This window comes from Antennarius striatus, chromosome 5 (genome assembly GCF_040054535.1).
Source record: "Antennarius striatus isolate MH-2024 chromosome 5, ASM4005453v1, whole genome shotgun sequence".
Lineage (NCBI taxonomy): Eukaryota > Metazoa > Chordata > Actinopteri > Lophiiformes > Antennariidae > Antennarius > Antennarius striatus.
Genome location: NC_090780.1, coordinates 11,930,125 through 11,950,327, shown reverse-complemented (window position 1 = coordinate 11,950,327; position 20,203 = coordinate 11,930,125). Strand labels below are relative to the sequence as shown.

The following is a 20,203-nucleotide window of genomic DNA, read 5'->3' as shown; positions in this document are numbered from 1 at the left end:
AGGCACACGATTAAACATTTATTGCCCTTTAAAGAAACAACTACTGTACATTTTAATACCTGTCTGTCTGCAAAGAAGTCGTCTTCTACAGATACATATTTCTTGTTTCCAGCAGGGGGAGCTTTTGTCAACTGTTTTGAGATATTCCAGTGTTAAGGATATACTGTACATCTCAGCCTGCCAAATGTGTGACCTTTACACTTTTAGCACTATCTCTAGTGACAACACGAGTCAGTAAATGTATACCAGAAAGCAGCTAAGGAAAGCAATATATCTATTTTAGAAAAATAAATAAATAAATCTGTCTCTCATAAAAAAGGGACAAGTCACAAAGTTTAGCTACATTGTCACTTTAGATTTAGATGGCCACATTTCTACTGGGCAAGTGTAGAGAGAAATGAGTCCAACTTTCCCATCTGAGGTTCTTTATGTATGGCTGATTCCTTAACCACATCACATTTCAAGGAAATCTCATCACCTGATATTGATTATGTCTTAGGGTGAAATGAGCAAATGGACCAGCAGGACACTTTTTCGGCTCACTGCCTATACAGAAACAACAGCTAGAGAAAAAAAACCGGCAATGGTTTCCAAATGTTCCATACAAATACTGCAGTTATTCTCTCTGTGGAGTATTAAATCTATTTGTCTTCCCTCTGGGAGCTCATGCAGTTTATATGTGATGAATGTGTGATTTACATGTACTAGTGACTATGAATTGCACATTGGTAAAAACGTGACTGAATGTGAAAATATGTTCAAGAAATGTGCACCAAAAAAGGTGGATGATCACGTAACACTAAAAGAAATTAAAGGAAACCAAAAAAATGGATGAAAGAGACACCCATATATACTGTACTGAACATAAGCTAATCTGAGCATTGTAACAATCCTCAGATTAGTTTACGTTCAGTACAGTATATCAGTACATTACAAAATAATCCTCTTTTACTTTTAACATGGTATCCCTATTTATCACAAGATTTCCACCACCAGACAGTTTACAAAGACTCTTAGAATAAATTATTCAAATTTGATTAATTTGTAAAAAAAAAAAAAAAAAAAAGTACTTCTATTATTTCCCAGTAGCTCGGCATGTATTTATTGAGGTCAAAAGATCTGACATCCTCCTCCCCTCCTCCCCTCCCTCTCTCCCTCCCAGTTTGTAATTGGTCAGCTCCTGACAAGATTACACGTTTCCTCATATGAACACAATGAAGTCAAAAACGCCCGGACATTCTGCGTGAGAGTCATCTGTTTTTTGACCCCCTAAAAAAGAGAAAAAAAGTCGATCACAACTACTTTTCCGCTATTGGATATCTGTGTGTAAATGACAGCAGAATCCGGGTCTCATCGGGGCATTTCATGTTCTGTGCTGGAGGAGTTTGTTGCTCAGCCTGCAGCCTCCAACACTAACAACTAATGAGGCTCCTGATCGCACGCAGTTCCGTCCAGCTGCCCGACAGTTAACACACTTTGGACAAAGAGTCGTCAGGATGACTCGGATATTGTGGGATACATTCTTTCTGATAAGCGGTGAGTGGCTGTGTCTGCGGATGAATAATGAATAAAATCCTCAGATGAATATAGGTGTTGATGGTTCAGACTAATAAAACTGGACCAAAGATGGACTTCCTCAGTTTTTGCGTTGAGGTTATGATTTAATATGACATGACTGGATCTTGTTTTAACTTCTAAAGGCTACTATGCAAAGAAAAGTGTTTTAGGTGTGTTTTTTCCCCCCTCATTCCAATTCAGATTAGTTCTATATGTTCCATTGATCTTACTGTGCTTGATGAGATTGTATTCATTCTCTGTGGTGTCCCAGAATTATTTCAAGGTTAAGATTAGATTCATGTTTCACATGTTTATGAATAAAAGTTTAAACAATTACTTTTACTTTGAGCTGCTGCCAATTACATATGAGTATATATATATATATATATATATATATATATATATTAGTGTGTGTGTGTGTGTATGTATGTTATCTGTATGTTATGTATATTATCTTTCAGTGACTACGTGACCCTGTTACTATTGTTAGGGACCACTTACTCAGGCATCAGTATCATATTGAAGACCAAGATATATGATCATCATTGTATAGAGGCAGATTACTGTCAAGATTATTTGTCAAGGACATGTGATACCTGGTTTTCCTGTGGGGCAGTTATCACAATGCAGTATTATGTATTTTTTTTATATTCCGATTGTCAGTTTTAGTATATTCTTGGAGTTTACAGAGAACTCACAGTACTTTTGTTAATTTGGTTTTTGTTGTCATTTCTAATCATTTTAACCAAAGGACTATGTCATGTTTTTTCCCCACTGAAGGTTCCCTCTTTACGTTAGGAGGAGCAGGACAGAGTAATTCAACAATTCTCGAAGCCAACTTTTCTGTCATTACAAATTCCACTGTTGGTCAGCATTCCTCAAAAAGGAGCTCAACAGCAATCAGCAGCAGTAACACCACTACTGAGACCACTGCAAATACAATGGCTAAAGTCCTTTCTGTGAAAAGTGAGTTTCAACACATTTTTTAAATCTGAAAATCTGAAGATGTTCCTGTTGATACCTGCTGTTATTATGGCACAACATATGTTCATACTGGATTACTTTTCTCCCTGCAGGTTCTGTCTTTATATTAGGAGCAAGGCACGGCAATGCAACAACTATCCAAGCCAAGATTTTCATCAGTAGAAATTCCACTGCTGCTCCAAACACTTCAACAAGCAGCTCTGCATCAATCATCGACAGAAACACAACTTCCGAGATATTTGAGACTGCTACCAAAAGCATCCAAACAGTTAAAAGTAAGTCTCAGAACAGTCTTGTCATGTGAAGACGCAGATTATGGCTCAAGATCACTGTCCAGCCAGAAAGAATAACTATACTTCCTGTGTTTAGAAATCTCAAGAACTTGATCCAATATAATATTGATTATTCTTGTTAATTTTCTGTGATTTTTACAAATTTGTCACATCTGTGAACCCCTACTAACTTGACTGTGACTGACATCCCTCTGATTCAAAGTATGTTTTCATACCATAGTCCTGTGTCAAAAAGTAAGTGAATGGTGGTAGCTGTGTCTACTATAAAATCAACTGTATTTCAAAGGAAACTCTACTACTGTATTTGTCATCTTGGCAGTTCTTGATGTACACTCAGTGCTTCCACAGTGACTTCTGACCACTGTAAAGCCTCCCACTGATGCGCAGTGTAACAACACATGCAGACAAGAAGGAGCTCACTGACAACTGATTCTCTGATCATGAGCAAAGGCATTGTTTGTACAGATTGTTAGCAGAATATACAGGCATTCCACAAAAAGCTGTATTTTCAGTGTAGAATATTATTATCTGAAAAGCACCTTAGAGCCCCTTAAGGGTCGTTTGTGTGTCAATGCTATTCTCGTTTGACTGCCAAAATCACATGGAAAGAGAGGTAGGCAGATGCCTGAGGGACAACAGAGGGCTTTCATGGAGTCTGAAAGAGACAATACAGGAAGGCTTCAACCCAGAAGCCCATTTACCAGTGGAATGGAGTCTGTGACGACGTCTGTAATGCAACTATCTGTCTGGATGCTCATCCTCATTCCCACACTGAATACCACAATATGCATTTGTTTAAGATTTTCAGGAAACACTTTTGTTTTAGTCAGTCATGTAGGAATTTGGCTGACTGTACAGTCTGAGGAATATCCGTTTTGTCTGGGTGCTCATTTAATGGGATATTTTTGTGCTGAGTGAAAATTGAGATTGTTGCTTGAAGGATGTGCTAAAAATCGTATGTGCTTGCAGGGACATGCTTTCTCCTCTGTCCCAGTGTTGGTTGATGGACAGAGGTTTCCATTTACAGCATCTCACTGGGATATTTCTTGACTCTAATTCTGCCTTCCAGTTACACTGGGAGTTGTAAGCCACCACAAATCCGCACGCAATTGCTAACAAAGGGATTCAGTCAACCATCGGTGGCGTGGGTGTCAGCTTTAGGATTTAGTGGACTATCTCTGTTGACTTGGGCTATTTTCAGATTTATTACATTCACCTATAGTTGCCGTGGTGTGTATTTTGATTCATTTGATCATTAATTTAGTAGAATTCATGGTCTTCTGTAAGGGAACTTGTCTCTCCGACCATTTAAAGTAACCCATCATAATATAAAGTAGATGCTTCCCTGTATTGTTCTCTCTTCCAAACAAAAACTATTTCATTCACATTGGTGTCAAAGGGAAAGGACAAATGAATGGTTTTAGAAAAAGCAAAAACACTGTCCTCAAATTTAAAAAATGTACACACTTCTAACCATTTTAAAAGTGTTTTCCCTCTCAACCTGACAGAGTTTGTAGCAGCAGCTGTTCGCTCTCATTTTGGTGATTGTCCAGACACCCATCAGCATTTTTGCTTCCATGGCACATGTCGCTTCCTGATATTAGAAGAGACACCTGCATGTGTGTAAGTGGGTACTGTATAAATTATTACGCAACATCATTGTGTTGAAATCTGACTCATACAACATCTTACGGCTCTTGACTAACTACTTCCGGAAAATAAAAACTTGAAATGGTATTTTGTGACATCAACATGATTTCATGGATTGTAGAAAGCACGTGAAGATGTATGGTGTTACTAACCACAGGATGAGTATTTCTCCTGACATTCAGTATAACTACGTATAAATCAGTGTGAGCTACTTCAGCTGCCCTCCATCATACAGCTTTTCTCTCTGAGCTCATGCATGAATGCTGACTGAGTTTCCATCCATGCTGCAGGTGCCATCCAGGTTTTGTTGGGATGAGGTGTGAGCATGCAGACCTTCTTGCTATAGTAGCAACTAATCACAGACAACAAACTGCTGCCACAGTGCTGGTGTTGTGTGTGATTGGGTGTGTACTCATCATGGTGTTGTGTACTTTATTACAGTAAGTAATATGCATGGCCTATTTTAAATTTATAACATGATTTTCATTTGGATCCCAACTGGTAAACCGAATAAATAAACTCCTAGAAGGAATGAATAATTAGATGAACTTGAGCAGTCATTTTTTTTCAGTATTGAAGTTTTCTTTTTTTGATCTTTATTTTATGCAGTTGCTGGTGGAGGCAGGACTGTCGCAGGCGGAGGCAGGCTCATCTCTACATCCTACAGAAGCACGGAGCATCCTGCTATCCTCCTGAGAGTGGTACCGTTTTTATTTCTTGTGCCAGAAAGAATATTTGAAAGGTCATGCTTCTAATGACTTCCAAATGCAAGGGGTGTAAATAACTTCTAAATATGATATATAAGTACTCAAGCTTGAGTTAAAGATGGATGGGATATTTACATACTATATATTGTTTGTGGGGGAAAATTGTATTGCACATAGTAAGGTATGGAACTGCTGTCATTATATTGTTCTGTTTGTAATTGCTATTTATTTATTTTTTTACTCTACAAGTACCTCTATGCCATAGAGGAAAATAGATAATCAGGCCTTTGACACACAAACAGCAGTCATTGTCATTTAGCACTTGAATTAATAACAAATGTGAATTATAATACATTATATAATTATATTGTTATATATTCTTTTCCTTGAAAGATCTTGTGCTGTGAAATCTGGAATAATTACTGTATCCCTTTCAGTGGTTTGAGAACACATCTTCCCGGACATGCAAGGTTTGCATCATGGCATGTTAAATTCTGTCATCCTGTCTGGACCACAGACCCCCAGGATTGCATCTAAAGTGGTGTTTACACGTTGAGATCAAGCAGACTTTACCACACACAGAGGTGTATTGTCTACACTGCTGCCTGACTGATGTGGGAGGTTAAATGTTCTTTCACATTTTTCTTACTGAGTGGGACTTTTGACCTTCAGGCCACAGGAATATTTACTTCAGTCTTGACCCTGTGGAAATTCACACACATCCTCAGTTTGTGTGGAGCTGTGAGACTGAAGGTCCTACCAAATCATATGTGTGTCCTCACTATAATGATTTATGGCTGGCCAAGAAGACAGGAGAAATGACCAGCAAGACCAATAATCATCCGGTGTGGATCTTATAAAGACAATTTTTATTTCAGGCTGGAGGACAAAACGAAGTCAGAGGACCTTAATTCCTATTTTTGTCTTTTAATAACTTGCACATTTTTCATCAGAACTCTATGAGCACCGAAGACTTTTTAAAAAAAGATATTATGGTGGGGAAAACTGATGCTTTAAAGAAATTTTAGTGTCTGTTTTTAATGAAGGAACTCACTTCACCTGGCGGGAGTAGGAATTTTTTGGACTGATGGACTGACTGATAGAATAAAATCGCGGACGTTTTATCTGTAAGCCTACATTAAACTTGCAAAGTAATATTATTCCCACACGGTTTTGAGGGATAAAGGATTTTTTTCTAGTGATTTGACTCCAGTATTGCTACTGAAGCTGAAATATTTGTCAGTTTTATTTTTTTATTCCTGAGCTGTAATTGAACATATTGATGCATCAGAGGTATTTCAGTTGCAAGCTATGACTGCCACAACTCATGCACATCCTGGGTGGTCACTTTATTCCACAGTCCTATTAAATCATTGCACTTTTCTGAACTGCACAAAGTAGTCATAATGAAAAATGGGATCACTTGTGGGAAGAGGCATTTTAAAGAAATTACACAAAACACTTATTTAGAGTGGTATGTTATAGCATTGCATCTGTTTTGAATTTAAATATATTTCAATGAGAAATTCCTCTGAAAGTAACTTTAAAAACAATATTTCAGTTCTTCCTAAAAGAGCTGAAATGATACCAGGAGCTGGAATACAAAGATAATGATTACAAACTGACTCATGTATAGTGTGTACATGCTTTGTGTGATAAATGTGGAAACCAAATACATGTGTGTGTGTGTAATGGTATTTATATGACAAAGGCAGTGACAATACATTTGTATTTGTTTACATTACAATGAGATTTGCATTTATATGTTTTTGTTTGTTACATCATTGTGCTGATTGTACGTGTGTAAATTTCAGGGACATGCGGAAATATTCATATGTATAAATGGTATATGTCAATACAAAATCATCCAAAAGGATGACCTTTTCATGTGTTAGCTCTTCTTTGAAGACTTTTATGAAATTAATTGAAAATGCAATTGTGCGTGCATGTTTTATTCATGTGCTCATTAATTGCTGCTACATCTCCAGAGTCTGTTATTCGCTTCATCGCGTGACCCTCTTTTCACTTCTGAAGCTCCTTCCCCTTTCTTCTTTCCCTTCATATACCCCGAATCTCTGCTGCTCTTCTTTTTTCTTTTCCACTGAATATTTAAAGAGGCAGAAATGCAACATGAAGCCCTGAACCCCAGGCGCAACTGAACAAAGAGCTGAACTCTTAAGTGCTTCTTTAGCTGAAGGAAATATTACAGCCTTCATCCATATATATCAGCAGTATTGTCCTTTTGAGCTGACAGAATGTATAGTCATTCATGTTAACACATTTGCTCAATGTGAAAGACTACGCTGCATAAATCAGGTCTGGTTTTAAATGAATACTTCATGTCTATGAGTTGACATCTTGCTTTATGCTTCTTCCCCTCTACTCTTTTGCTTCGCTCTCTGTGCAGGAAGCTTCATTTTGTATTTCAATCCAATTAGGTCTTGCAATTGGATTTCTGTGAAGCTCTTTAGAACCGTCTGGCTGAGCTCCTCAACCAGCTTTGAATTAAGCAGCTCTTATGAGAGCTTCCCTAAATATGCACAATGCCCTTTAACGTAGAACGGAGTGCAAGGGGAAGCAAATCACATAAAAACAGACCACAGTGTGGGGAAAATCCAGATTTAAAATCTACGTCCATTCACAATTCATGATATTATGGATGGTTAGGTGTCAATGTCAGAAATTACTCTTACATTTCTTAAATCTGATTTTGACAAACCTCAATCCCTATTCACCATAAGAGGTTGAAGCCTTGCTTTTAACTGCAATGCCGTTCTGGCCTTTTTTCTTCTATTTGCCTCATCTTCTGTCCCTTTTGATCCTCAGCCCAACGTTCCCAGTATCTTCCTCTGACCAGATGGTTTGAAATAAGACTATTAGGGTTAAGCAACCCTGTGCTGTTATTTGAACGGAAACAGATCATTAGGAATGATGAAAGCACTGAGCTTCAGTGTAAACAGTCTATTCACCCAAATTACACAAGGATAGCAGTTTTCACTGGAAAATAATCCAGCTCAAACTCTCGTAATCAACAAGGTCCAAGAAATCATGAACGTGATGATATAATTAAATATTTATATGTTGACATCCAATCTGTTTCTATGCTTGTCTTGCTTTCATCTGGCTTCAAGCGTAGGTTAATGTTTATATTATCTTTTTATTGTTACATACCCATTTAAGCAGTTGTGTGACATTGTGAGGCAATGAGAGTGAATAAAGCGGGCCAGCACTTATTCTTTGAAAATGAATAATGCATGTGTTTTGGAGTTAAATCAATAAGATTGGTTCTAGCCATATCTAGCCATTCTTCAGTAAAATGTTTCATCAGAATTTTTTAAAGGATTTTGTAAGATTACCTATTACTATTTTAATGGCCATATGGGCATTTTCATAATGTTGACAACATTCTGTGTTCCCTTTGTACCATTAATGATAACCATAGTTAACAGAAATTAATTACCGTGATGAGTCAGATATCTGATTACAGTTTAATCACCCCTTCTACAGAAATATGTGCATTTTTTGATTCAAACGTTTTTACTGGAAAAAAAGTCTGCAGTGAGAGAGCTTCCCATAAACTGCACATTTAAAGTTCTGGAGTGCTGAACAAATACGGACGGATGATGAACTAAAAGAAGGTCCAGCATGTTTGGTGTCTTCTGGTCTGGCTAGGGAGGTTTTTTTTTTTTTTTTAGTGAATCTTGATCTAGTTCTCCTTTATTTCACTAGCCCCAACCCACCACCACCACCTTTTGAGATGAATGTACAAAATTACCACAAAATCCTGTTAAACACTGTTCAAGCAAATAATGTATTTCAGCTCTGACTAAACACTTGTACAATTTTTTCCACATCACATTAAAGAAGTAAATGGTTTGTTTTCCAAGACAAACTTTTAATAGATTTTAAGAATTATACTGTATAGAGTACATTCAATTCAATATAGTTCTACAAATCCATGTTTTGAATATTTTATTTTAAATACAGTCAGGGTATGTAGCTTTGCACTTGTGCCAATGAGTCTTTGAGATTACTGCATGTGCAGCTGAAGATGTGATGAAAGCTCCTCCAGGGAGCTGAGCCGATGCTGTCGAGGAACACTGTTTTTATACTTGTTGTGTCTGTCTAAGAGGAACCCGTGTATGCCCATAGACCGAGAGGTGAGGTAATCATTCACATAATCGTCTCCAACATGAGCCACGCTAGCAGCTAGTGTGCCACATTTCTGAAGTGCCTGATCAAAGATGCTTGGATTTGGCTTTGCTACACCCGCTTCCTCTGACGTTATTAAGAAGCTAAAGTGAGGCAGCAGACCACAAACATGCAAAATCCTTTCTAGGCGTTTGTCAAAGTTTGACACCACGCCTAGCTTCAGTCCTAGGGAAGAACAACTCTCCAGGGCCTTCTGTGAGTCAGAAAATACCTAAAACAAAAAAAAACACAATACATATTTAAAGTGATAATTATATACATCTTTGTCCATAAACATTGGCAGTATATAAACAACTCATCAGTTGTAAATATGTGGAATATAGATCCATGTTTGAGTAAACATAAGTTTCTTATACTCATAAAAATGCTTTTGAGGAGGGTAGAGTTCACAAATAAAAGCCTCTAAAGAATGTGTTGTGGTACCGATGTCCTCTTTAGGATATAGCATCAGTAGAAACAGGTTTTAGTCATCATATGCTGTCGCCATTTATCGTTAGTCATTTACCTCCCAGTTCTCTGCACTGCAGAAGTTATGATAAAGGTTGCTAGCCATGGTTTTAACCAGGATTGGATCTTGTACCCTGCAATGAGAAAAGGTGTCCTGCACCACCCCCATCCACCAAGTCTGTCCATCCATGCTATGAGTGATGCCGTAGTTTGGGTACTTGCTACAATGGTGTTGATACACCTGACGGAAGGCAGCGTCCACTTCAACAGGATCCAGGTTTAAGCCCATCCGTTCGGCCTCCTTGCAGTACTGCTCCCCCACAGATGCACGCACCTTCAGGAGAGTGTTTGTCACATCCCACAAAACCCATTGCAGAGGAGCTCGCATTACACCTACAGAGAAATAAATAAATAAATACATACATACATACATAAGGAAGTAAATAAATTTAAAAAAAAAGACAGGTCAGTATCCCATAAAAAATTAAAAGTGTTTCGTCAATGTTGCTTCTATTGGAATATCAAATGTTTTGGGATTCAACACTGACGTCAAATGTTCTCTTTTGCCGTGCTGCTGACATTTCCGTCAGCCTCCACCTGACTTCACAGAGGCCACGGTGACGACCGTCACCACCTCAAGGCGTCACCGTTGTCATGGTTACAGATTCTCAATCGTGGGTGATATAATTGTGATTATTCTGCCTCGTTGTCTAGACACGTAATTGTCATTCTACGTTAGCATAGCATCTTGCTAACACAGCGCCTGGTGGTTTTCTTTCTGGCGCTAAGTCTTTTTTTTTTAACACATTACAAGACGAACTTTTTTCAGAACAGACAGACATTGTACTTTGTGGAGCTGTGGGTCCTACCACGGTTCTGATTCCACGCTGGACTCTGTTCTCTGTCTTCGATGAAGGTCTGAGACGATCTTCTTCGGATGTTTTAGTGACAGTTTCAGGTTGAATGCTGCCCCCTACTGACGTGGAGACTACTCATGACCACTTCTTGATTCGGTTTTTTTTTTTTAAAAGCTAAACGACATTCTGTTAAAAACTATGATTACAATGTTTGCTTGAATACAAAAATATAAATAAACAAGATATTTATTTTCATAAAAAGTTTAGTTTGTGTTTATAAAGACTCATCTCTTCAGCTCTCCTTTGATATGGGGGATGACCATTTGTTGCTGAGAGAATTCTATTGCTTTCTGTGGCATGTGATTCTTTTGCACCTGAAACTGGGGTTTGTTTTGTGACATTACAGCAGAGAATCGAGGCCCAATTTTTTAACTGTTTCCAACTTAATTACATTTTTCATGCAGACTGATAAATTATGTAGCCATACAACAGATTAACTCAGTAAAGAGTTTTCAAAGGAAATTAATTTGCTTTGCACTCTATACCCTCCAAACATCTGACATCTTAATTGACTTGTTTAAAAAGTGTGCCCTGTAGCACATGCAGAAACACACACATAGGGGCCTGTAGGCTTGCAATGGGAGGTAGAGAGGCGGCAGCTCCATCTTGGTGTGCCCCAAATGAGCAACTTGTAAAGGGGGACCGCGCCTTGCTCAAGGGTGCCTCGGCATCTCCCACTGTCAGCTCACACTCCAAGGTGGTTGGGCGGGAGCATGAATCAAACTGCTGATCTTGGGAACACAGGATGACCCGCTCTTCTGCTGAGCAACCGCCTCCCCCGGCAGTGGTTTATAGGGGTTTTTGAACTGCTCTTAGTTAATCCGGTCACATAGGACCTGTTTGCCATGGGAGGAATCAGTTAATCATGTCTTATTGTCTCACTTTTATATATTTTAAGTATTTCCCCATTGTGTTCTCTTTTCTTCACCTATCAGATTGTGAGTATTTGTGATTTACCACAGGTCTTTGCCAACAATGCTGTTTTATCCTTACCTTCTTTGTCATATTTCCTCCATTGTTCTTTAAAAAATATGCTTGTTTTGCTTACTAGTATTTCCGCAATTATATAATGAAAATAAATTTACATAAAACAGTGCTTATTTAGTCCATCCATCCATCCATCCATCTTCAACCGGGTCGCGGGGGCAACAGTCTCAGCAGGGATGCCCATACTTCCCTCAACCCACACACCTCCTCCTGGTCCCCCGGGCGTTCCCAAGCCAGCCGAGAGACGCAATCCCTCCAGCGTGTCCTAGGTCTTCCTCGAGGACATGCGTGGAGCACCTCCCCACCATTTGTCTCTCCAGTACCCTGGAATAAACTTTCCCCGGGAAGCTGAGGAGTGTGATCCCCCTTTTGTTGGAACCCACCTTCTGTTCTGGTTGAAAAGAGGAACCACTGCCTCGGTCTGCCAATGCACAGATACTGTCCCCGACTGCCATGCAATGTTACAGAGATGTGTCAACCATGATAGTCCCTGCACAACCAGAGACTTGAGGTACTCGCGAATCTCATCCACCCTCAGTGCTTTGCTACCAAGGAGTTTGGCAACCACCTTGATGACTTCAGCTTGGGTGATGGACGAGTCCACCTCTGAGACCTCAGCCTCTACTTCCTCTGTGTAAGACATGGTAGCAGGATTAAGGAGATCCGCAAAGTATTATTTCCACCGCGCGACAATATCCTCAGTCGAGGTCAGCAGCTCTCCGCCTCTACTGTAAACAGTGTTGGCTGTGCACCGCTTTCCCCTCCTGAAGCGCCGAATGGTTTGCAAGAATTTCTTCGAGGCTGACCGATAGTCTTCCTCCATGGCCTCCATGAACTCCTACCAAACCGGAGTTTTTGCCTCCGCGACTACTTGAGCTGCAGTATGCCCGGCCTGCCTGTACCCGTCAGCTGTCTCCAGTGTCCTACAATTTAACACGATTTCATAGGATTCCTTTGTCAAGTTCAAACAACCTAGAACATTTAAAACACACTCACAAAAAGGAGAAGACAACAGTTATATTTTTTACTCGCGAGGAGAACGAACAGAGATGTGCTCAGTTACGGATCTCCACCCCTTTCTCAACATGTCTCTGCCGAAACCTCTTTTATTTCAGTTGGGCAGTCCCTGTTTACAATGTGTCCTAAAGAAAGGGGACAAAAATATCAGCAATGCACCATGTATGGTATAATGTCACAAGAGTAACCTCTTCCTTTTATGATATTGTCCTTTTTTCAGCAGGTCAAGGTTTACATCTTAAACTAGTCATCAGATGCTACCTCAGTTGTGACCTTTCGAACTCTGCCTAAACATAACTCAGCGCATAGCAAGACACACAAAAACACATACACATTTATATGCTCATGGTACACAGTATAAAGAATAATAGAATGTAAATCAGTAAATATGGGATAACTTATGTACATTATTCTAACATCCTTCTTCAGCTTGACGGCATCCCTTACTTAGGGTGTCCACAACCAGGTTATGGAGTTACTGCCACAACAGGCACCAGAGACCTTGCGACCACAGGTCAGAGCAGCCACTTCGACAATGGAGGTGGAGAACATGGTCCCCTCGACTCAATGCCCCCAGCCTCCTACGGAATCTGGGAGAAGTTCTCCCAGAGGTGTGAATTGAAGAACTCACTGACAAAGGGTTCTGCCAGACGTTCCCAACAGACCCTAAAAACACGTTTGGACCAGCCGAGTCTGTCCTGCCCCCTGCTCTGCCAGCAGATCCAGCTCACCACCAGGTGGTGATCGGTTGACAGGTCTGCCCCTCTCCTCACCCGAGCGTCCAACACACGCAGTCAGAGGTCTGATGATACGACAACAAAGTCAATCATCGACCTCCAGCCTAGGTTGTCCTGGTGCCATGTGGACTTATGGACATCCCTGTGGTTGAACAAAGTGTTTGTTATTGACAAACTGTGACTAGCACAGAAGTCCAATAACAGAACGCCGCTCGTGTTAAGGTCAGGGAGGCTTTTCATTCCAATCACCCCTTCCAGGTCTCACTATCATTGCCCACATTAAAGTTGAAATCCCCAAGAATATCAATGGAGTCCCCAGTCGGAGCACTATTCAGTACCCCTCCCAGGGACTCCAAGAAGGCCGGGTATTACACACTGCCGTTAAGCCCGTAGGCAAAATGACAATGAGACACCTGTCCCCCACCCGAAGCGCAGGGACGCCTTTGTGAGACAGGTTAGTTTTACCCTACTGATGATGTGTTGTTGCAATTGTACTAAACCCTCTCGTTCACCGGGGTGAACTCCAACATATAAGATGAGATGTGGAGCTATTAGCAAGCCCACACCCTCAACTTGGGCAACACCAGAAAAATAGAAAGTACAGCCCCACTCAAGGGTTTGGCTTCCAGAGCCCAAGCTGTGAGTGAAGGTGAGCCCGACTTTATCCAGTCGGTACCTCTCAACTTCCCTCACAAGCTCTGGCTCCTTTCCCCCCAGCGAGATAACATTCCATGTCCCTAGAGCTAGACTCTTAGTCTGGGGATTGGGTCGTCGAGCCCCATGCTGACGACTGCCACCCAATCTACACTGAACCCGTCCGCTATGGTTTCCCTGGCGGGTGGTGACTCCACAGTAGGTTGGGCCACATGTCGTCCTGTCGGGCCGAGCGCCCGGCCACCGGGCGCTTGCATACAAGCCCAATCCCTGGACCTCACTCCAGGATGGGGCCCCGGTTGCGTCATACTTGGGCCCCAGGATCTGTTTGCCAAGGGAGACCCTAGCAGGAGCATGAAGCCCCTGACAAAATAGCTCCTGGGATCATTTGGGCACTCAAACTCCCCCACCACGATAAGAGGGCAGCTCTCTTTGAGGAATGCTGATTTAGTCAGATATTACATTTATTTTTTCTTCAAACATACAGTGGGATGCGGACTTCTTGATTAACTCTAAAATATAAATGTAGTTGAGGATTCTGAATCAACCATTCATTCATTCATTCATTCATCTTCCAACCCGCTTAATCCGCTAACGCAGGTCACGGGGGGTGCCTATCCTGGCAGTCTCAGGGCGTGAGGCGGGGGACACTCCGGGCACGACGCCAGTGTACCGCGGAGCCACATAGAAACAAACAACCACTCACACACACACTCACTCCTATGGTCAATTTGGGACCGGCCAATCAACCTCAAGCGCATGCTTTTGGAGGTGGGAGGAAGCCGGAGAACCCGGAGAGAACCCACGCAGACACGGGGAGAGCATGCGAACTCCGCACAGAGCGGGACTCGAACCCGGGTCCGCCGTGTTGTGAGGCAGCAGCGCTAACCACTACGCCACCGTGCCGCCAATTAAGTTATATTTGTATAGGGCTTAATCATGGAAACAAAGCGCTTTAACAGACAGAAAAACCCAACTGAACCCTACAGAGCAAGCATAAGCGACAGTGGCAGGGGAAAAATCCCTCGTTGAGGAAGAAACTCTTGGCAGGACCCATCCGTCTTGACTGGTTGGGTGGAAAGGAAATAATAGGCAGGGCTCGAAATTGTGACCATTTTTGTCGCATATGCACCCCAATTTTTATCAGTGCTACTATTAAATATATTTGGGAGCACCAGTGCGACTAGGGAAAAAAATCTGGTGGGCCTTTTTTTCCTCTTCTCTCTTGCTCGTTCTCTCTCTCTCCATAGAGCAGGGGTCACCAAATGGCGGACCGCGGTCCGGATGCAGACCGCGTGATGGTTCTGTCCTGACCCGTGACCACTCCATGATAGATTCATGAGAGATTTTCTCAGATCGTTTATCTACCCTGCGCTGTCAGTGCACCAGGAAGTGGGACAGCTCCCTGCTGCTGTGAGTTTACCGCTACAGCTTAGCACAGAAGAAGGGAGACAGTGAGGACAGCATAGCTCCAAACGTTAGGGAGGTTAACAAGGAGAACCGCTGGTTAACAATGAGTGGACGAAATTTATGTTTATTCCTCCGTCAGGCAGTTCAAAACCATTTTACCTCATACTGTCTGAACAAGTAGCATGAATTAAAAGTGGTAACATGAAGTCTCACTATGAAACAAAGCACAGATCTTTTTTTTAGCAGAATTATCCCCTTAAGTCCGAGCTGAGGGCAAAGTGACCAAGAAATGCAAAAGAATGTTCACTAAAGGCATGGTGGAGTTTGGGGCAACATAAAACATATTTTAGTGATGTTTTAAAATACAAAACAATCCAATAATAACCAAAATGGTTCAGTCCAGGTACCGGGCTGGCCTGACAGCGCGCCACAATGCACTATTTAACCCGCACCCAGATAGTGCCTCGGTTTGGCCCCTGACCCGGAGGCGGACCAACGCATCATCCTCAGGTGAGCGTCTCTCATACCGTTTTGTGTGGGGAAAACGCGTAGGCGCCGAGTGTGTACCCTCGAACGCACTACCGCGACAGTTTGTTTGATGCGGACACGTGAGTGTGGAGCTGCCGGAGAATGTGCGCGAAACAGTCTGAGCAGGACCGCGCTCCTGCGCTCCTACCACAAAACAGTGAGAGCGCAGTTGCGGCCCCTCTCCTGGGCGAGGGAGAGAGGCGCGCGGAACGGAGATGGACGGAGCGTCTCTGTCGCTCCGTCACTGCCTTGCTTTTGGGTAGGTGATCCAAAAGTCTTTGCTTGTGCTACTAACTTATAAATTTGGGAGCACCAGTGCTACCAAGAAAAAAAGGTAAATTTCGAGCCCTGATAGGAAGATAAGGACAGGGTAAGAGAAAGGGAGACATATCACAAGACTAGGCATAATGAGATAATAGAGGGGCTATTCAGTTCAGAAATTTTTGGTCTCTGATGGTTAGTTTGTCTGAACAATTTTATTGTCAACCCCGTCCTGACTTATTCAACAATTTGAACAAAAAAAAAGTCCACCTTTTTCTTATACTGTAGTTTGCTAACAAGCACCTTCAGTCCTCTCTTAATACGGTAGTTGTGGTCTAGTACACCTCCGAACCGGCAGGCGGCGGTATATTCAAATAGAGCTACCAAGCGACAGACATGTAGGGACGCATGCGCACATAAGTACAGTCAGACAAGTGAAACGGTCATGCGGTGTGGGAAACACATCGGTACTGTAGGTGAACTACACTTTTGACCCATAAGATTATTTTTATCAGTCGTGCAGAAATGAGGATGTTTTAATCATCATGGCGACTCCAGCGGTTCGTTTGTTCAGGAGGCTGGAGGGTTTGTTTTGTGTGTACAAACCCCCAGGTGTCCACTGGAAACTCGCACGGGACACCATTGAGACGAATATTTTGAAAGGTAAGGATGTCTAGAGTTTCCTCATCGTCCATACATGTCAAATACATTTCAAACGGTAGCGCAATATCAGTGCGGGTTGTGTCGAGCGTGGGTCCTGTGTCCTGTTGACCCTCGGCGTGTGACGTCTTCCAGGCGTGAATGCTACACCGTCCGTCCCACTTCCACAGAAGGTCCGCTTCTTGACCCACGGAGGCTCGGACACGGAGAGCGACACCCCGAAAGGACTGACGCTGTCTGCAGTCTCCCTGCCGGTTCTCTCCAAGCATCCTCTGGGTTTGTGCGACCACCTCTCCTCAACTCCAGTCTCATGTAGATGTGTTCTTCAAACAAAGTCAGATAATAACCTGGTGGTGAACAGGAATACTTATAAACTATTAACATTTCTTATATAGTGCAAAAAAAAATTACACTAATTAATTGTGACCAGAAAATAAGTAAAAAGTGTGCATTACAAATATAGATGAAAGGGTAATTAAAAATGTAGGACTATTTAGCAGGGTGGCAGTATGTGGGATGATCTTTAAACAATCTTGTCATGATTGTCATGTGCAGTGTCTTTCGCAATATATTTCTTGATCTTGTTATAGAGGGAGCCAAGTCAGTTTTCGGTCAGACAATGTCGAACTGTTTGTTTTTTCTTCATACCTGTTACTGATTAGTTTGTTATTAAAATAGAATACTGCTCTTGGTGATGCTCGGTCTTTTTGTGAAACAAGACAGGATACTGTAATCTGTTGTTATTTTACACATGTGGACACATGTTCATAATGTCTTCATTCCCACATTCCCATATTAGTAAAGGTTGGTAATAGCTGCACAGACAGCATAGTGATAAAAACGTATTTGTTATACATGCACAATGAAGACCATATATGAACAAGAAATATCCTTTCTGTGTGATTCAGTGGCTGGACCTGAATTCCAGCATGTTAAAGTTGGAGTGGGACATCGTCTGGATGCACCATCTTCTGGTGTTCTAGGTATGAGTGTTTTGGAGATGACCATATGAGAAAACCCTTTTCAGACCACTTTGTATTTGAAATGTGTTTTTTGTCTATTTTTTTGTTTAATGTTTTGTTTATTTGTTTGATTTCAGTTCTTGCAATTGGAAATGGAAACAGGGCCTTACAGGATTTGTACTCAACACGAGTTACAAGGGTAAGTTATCATTTCTGCTAATAACAGATGCTGCTAAGAAGCAGTGACGATAGATTATAGATTTAATGCTGTTTGATGTGTTTTAGGATTACACAGTGGAGGGTGAATTTGGGACTGCAACAGATGATTTCTCTCACACAGGCAGAGTTTTGGAAAAATCCACCTACGGTAGGACATCTTCAGTTTTTTTAATATGCATTTTATCATTTTATTCACTTGATAGTTTAACATAATAAGTGAAGTATTATATCAACTACGGTTACTGATTTATATATACTGTATATGTGCGTATGTGTGTGTGTGTGCGTATGCCTGCATACACACTAACCCTAAAACATTGTGTTCAACAGATCACATCACACTGGATAAGCTGGAACGAGTCTTGGCGATGCTGCAGGGAGTCAATCAAAAGGCCTTGTTAACGTATTGTTGACCTTTAATATTCATTTCCATAAACTTAACAAATTTTGGGTATGGTTTGGGTTTTTTGTGTTCATTAATTTTTGACATGTAGCCTTTTATGTAACACATCAGTCTACAAAGGACTTTCACCAGGGTTCCAGTAAAATGTTCCAGTAAAATGACCATTTTGTTTATTGGTACAGGTATTCCAACGTTGACATGCACTCACAGGAAGCTTATGAGTTGGCTGCACAAGGTTTACTGGGTCCCGAAGGGAAATCAGCACCCATCCTGAAAGGCCTGCGTTGTGTTCACTTCCAGCTTCCCAACTTCACTTTAGGCAGGAATTGAACACACAATTTCTCATTTGACACCATAAACTCTCCAATTTGCAGCATACTGACTGATTATGTGTGATCTTCTTCTTTTCACTCAGAGGTGCAGTGTCTGAATGAGACACAGAAATATTTGCGCAAAGTCGTGCATGAGATTGGACTTGAGCTTCGTAGCACCGCAGCGTGTAAAGGAGTTCGACGGACCAGAGACGGCCCCTTCACTCTGCACGATTCCCTGATCCGTCACCACTGGACTGCTTCTGATGTTATGCAGGCTATTAGAAAATACCATTCCTCTAAGAAAAAAAGAAAATCTGCACAAGGAACAGAACAAGGTCCAAGTGTAATGGCAGCAAATCAATAAAAATCAACAATGCAGCAGTGTTTAAAATTCAGTCATTTGTTTCTGTGACCAACAGAATTGATCCCTCGCTGGTTTTTAAAACCAGAAAGGTTCAGATGATCACAATTTGTAATGTCATTCTTTTATTTAACCTGCAGACGTCTCTATTTATCAAGCTCTGTCCTGTACTCTGTAATATTTGCACCTTTGGAAAAGTAATAAATTTTTCTAAATCCTAACATTAAATTGGATTATCATGAATTGACAGTTTATGTTCCGTTCACCTATTCTACCAATTGAATGTGTTTCAGTGACTGAAGAAGCGAGGAAAGTCTATGTAAACATGGTTACAGCCATATTTATAGGCTTTTGTAAAAGCAACACTTGTGAGGCTAGATGAGATAATTAATCTGTCTTATTGGTTTGAATACCCATGTGGAAAAAGGTTGATGTTCACTGGTTTCAATTATTTCATAGCCATTGTTTTCTTGTAGCATTAAGATCACCAAAGATTATCTTGTTAACTTGTCTTAAGAACTGTCTTAAGATCTTTGTCTTTGGGAAGCACAATGGTACTGTGTGTGGTACTGTTTCCTAACGGCAAGGTTTTTGGTTCGCTTCCACCTGGGGCCTTTCTGCGCTGAGTTTGTATGTTCTCCCCATGCCAGTGTGGATTCTCTCCAGGAGTTTTTGAGGGAACTGCCCAGCATTTCCTGGTATTCATAATGTTGAAATGTCATAGCTGACGGCACTGGGCCAAACCAAGTGGAGGGTATTTTTGCCACTACATTGTCATGCTGTCATTTTAATTGACAGCATGACAATGTAGTAGTAATGAAAGTTGTTTTATTAGTGGATACATTCCTGATCTGAGAAGTGTTGTGATATGACTACCTTTTCAGTGTGGAATAGGCTGAAAAGTCTCAGGAGTACCATATTAT

The 20,203-nt window shown here is 41.3% G+C and overlaps 3 protein-coding genes across 5 annotated transcripts; 2 read left to right on the top strand and 1 right to left on the bottom strand.

The window, feature by feature from the left end:
- The first annotated feature begins 1,247 nt into the window (after positions 1-1,247).
- tgfa (transforming growth factor, alpha) lies at positions 1,248-8,407 on the top strand. The gene is made up of 7 exons (XM_068315698.1): positions 1,248-1,536; positions 2,338-2,523; positions 2,634-2,816; positions 4,343-4,457; positions 4,775-4,924; positions 5,094-5,185; positions 5,629-8,407. Exons 1-7 carry the CDS (start codon positions 1,497-1,499, stop codon positions 5,634-5,636), a joined length of 774 nt encoding a protein of 257 aa, XP_068171799.1. The 5' UTR covers positions 1,248-1,496; the 3' UTR covers positions 5,637-8,407.
- A 666-nt stretch (positions 8,408-9,073) lies between these two features.
- On the bottom strand, positions 9,074-10,788 carry hdhd3 (haloacid dehalogenase-like hydrolase domain containing 3). 3 transcript variants are annotated; one of them, XM_068315963.1, is made up of 3 exons: positions 10,720-10,788; positions 9,984-10,243; positions 9,074-9,614 (listed from the first exon to the last, which is right to left on the bottom strand). In XM_068315963.1, the coding sequence occupies exons 2-3, from the start codon at positions 10,236-10,238 to the stop codon at positions 9,222-9,224; spliced, it is 648 nt and encodes a 215-aa protein (XP_068172064.1). In that variant the 5' UTR covers positions 10,239-10,243; positions 10,720-10,788; the 3' UTR covers positions 9,074-9,221. The 3 variants fall into 3 exon arrangements, with proteins under 3 accessions (XP_068172064.1, XP_068172062.1, XP_068172061.1); XM_068315961.1 differs by having other exon boundaries at positions 9,076-9,614; positions 9,909-10,243; positions 10,723-10,777; XM_068315960.1 differs by having other exon boundaries at positions 9,079-9,614; positions 9,909-10,243.
- A 5,367-nt stretch (positions 10,789-16,155) lies between these two features.
- Positions 16,156-19,527, top strand: trub2 (TruB pseudouridine (psi) synthase family member 2). Its single transcript, XM_068314838.1, has 9 exons — positions 16,156-16,359; positions 16,877-17,024; positions 17,157-17,297; positions 17,930-18,004; positions 18,121-18,182; positions 18,269-18,350; positions 18,533-18,605; positions 18,788-18,924; positions 19,021-19,527. The coding sequence occupies exons 1-9, from the start codon at positions 16,171-16,173 to the stop codon at positions 19,281-19,283; spliced, it is 1,170 nt and encodes a 389-aa protein (XP_068170939.1). The 5' UTR covers positions 16,156-16,170; the 3' UTR covers positions 19,284-19,527.
- Positions 19,528-20,203: the final 676 nt, after the last annotated feature.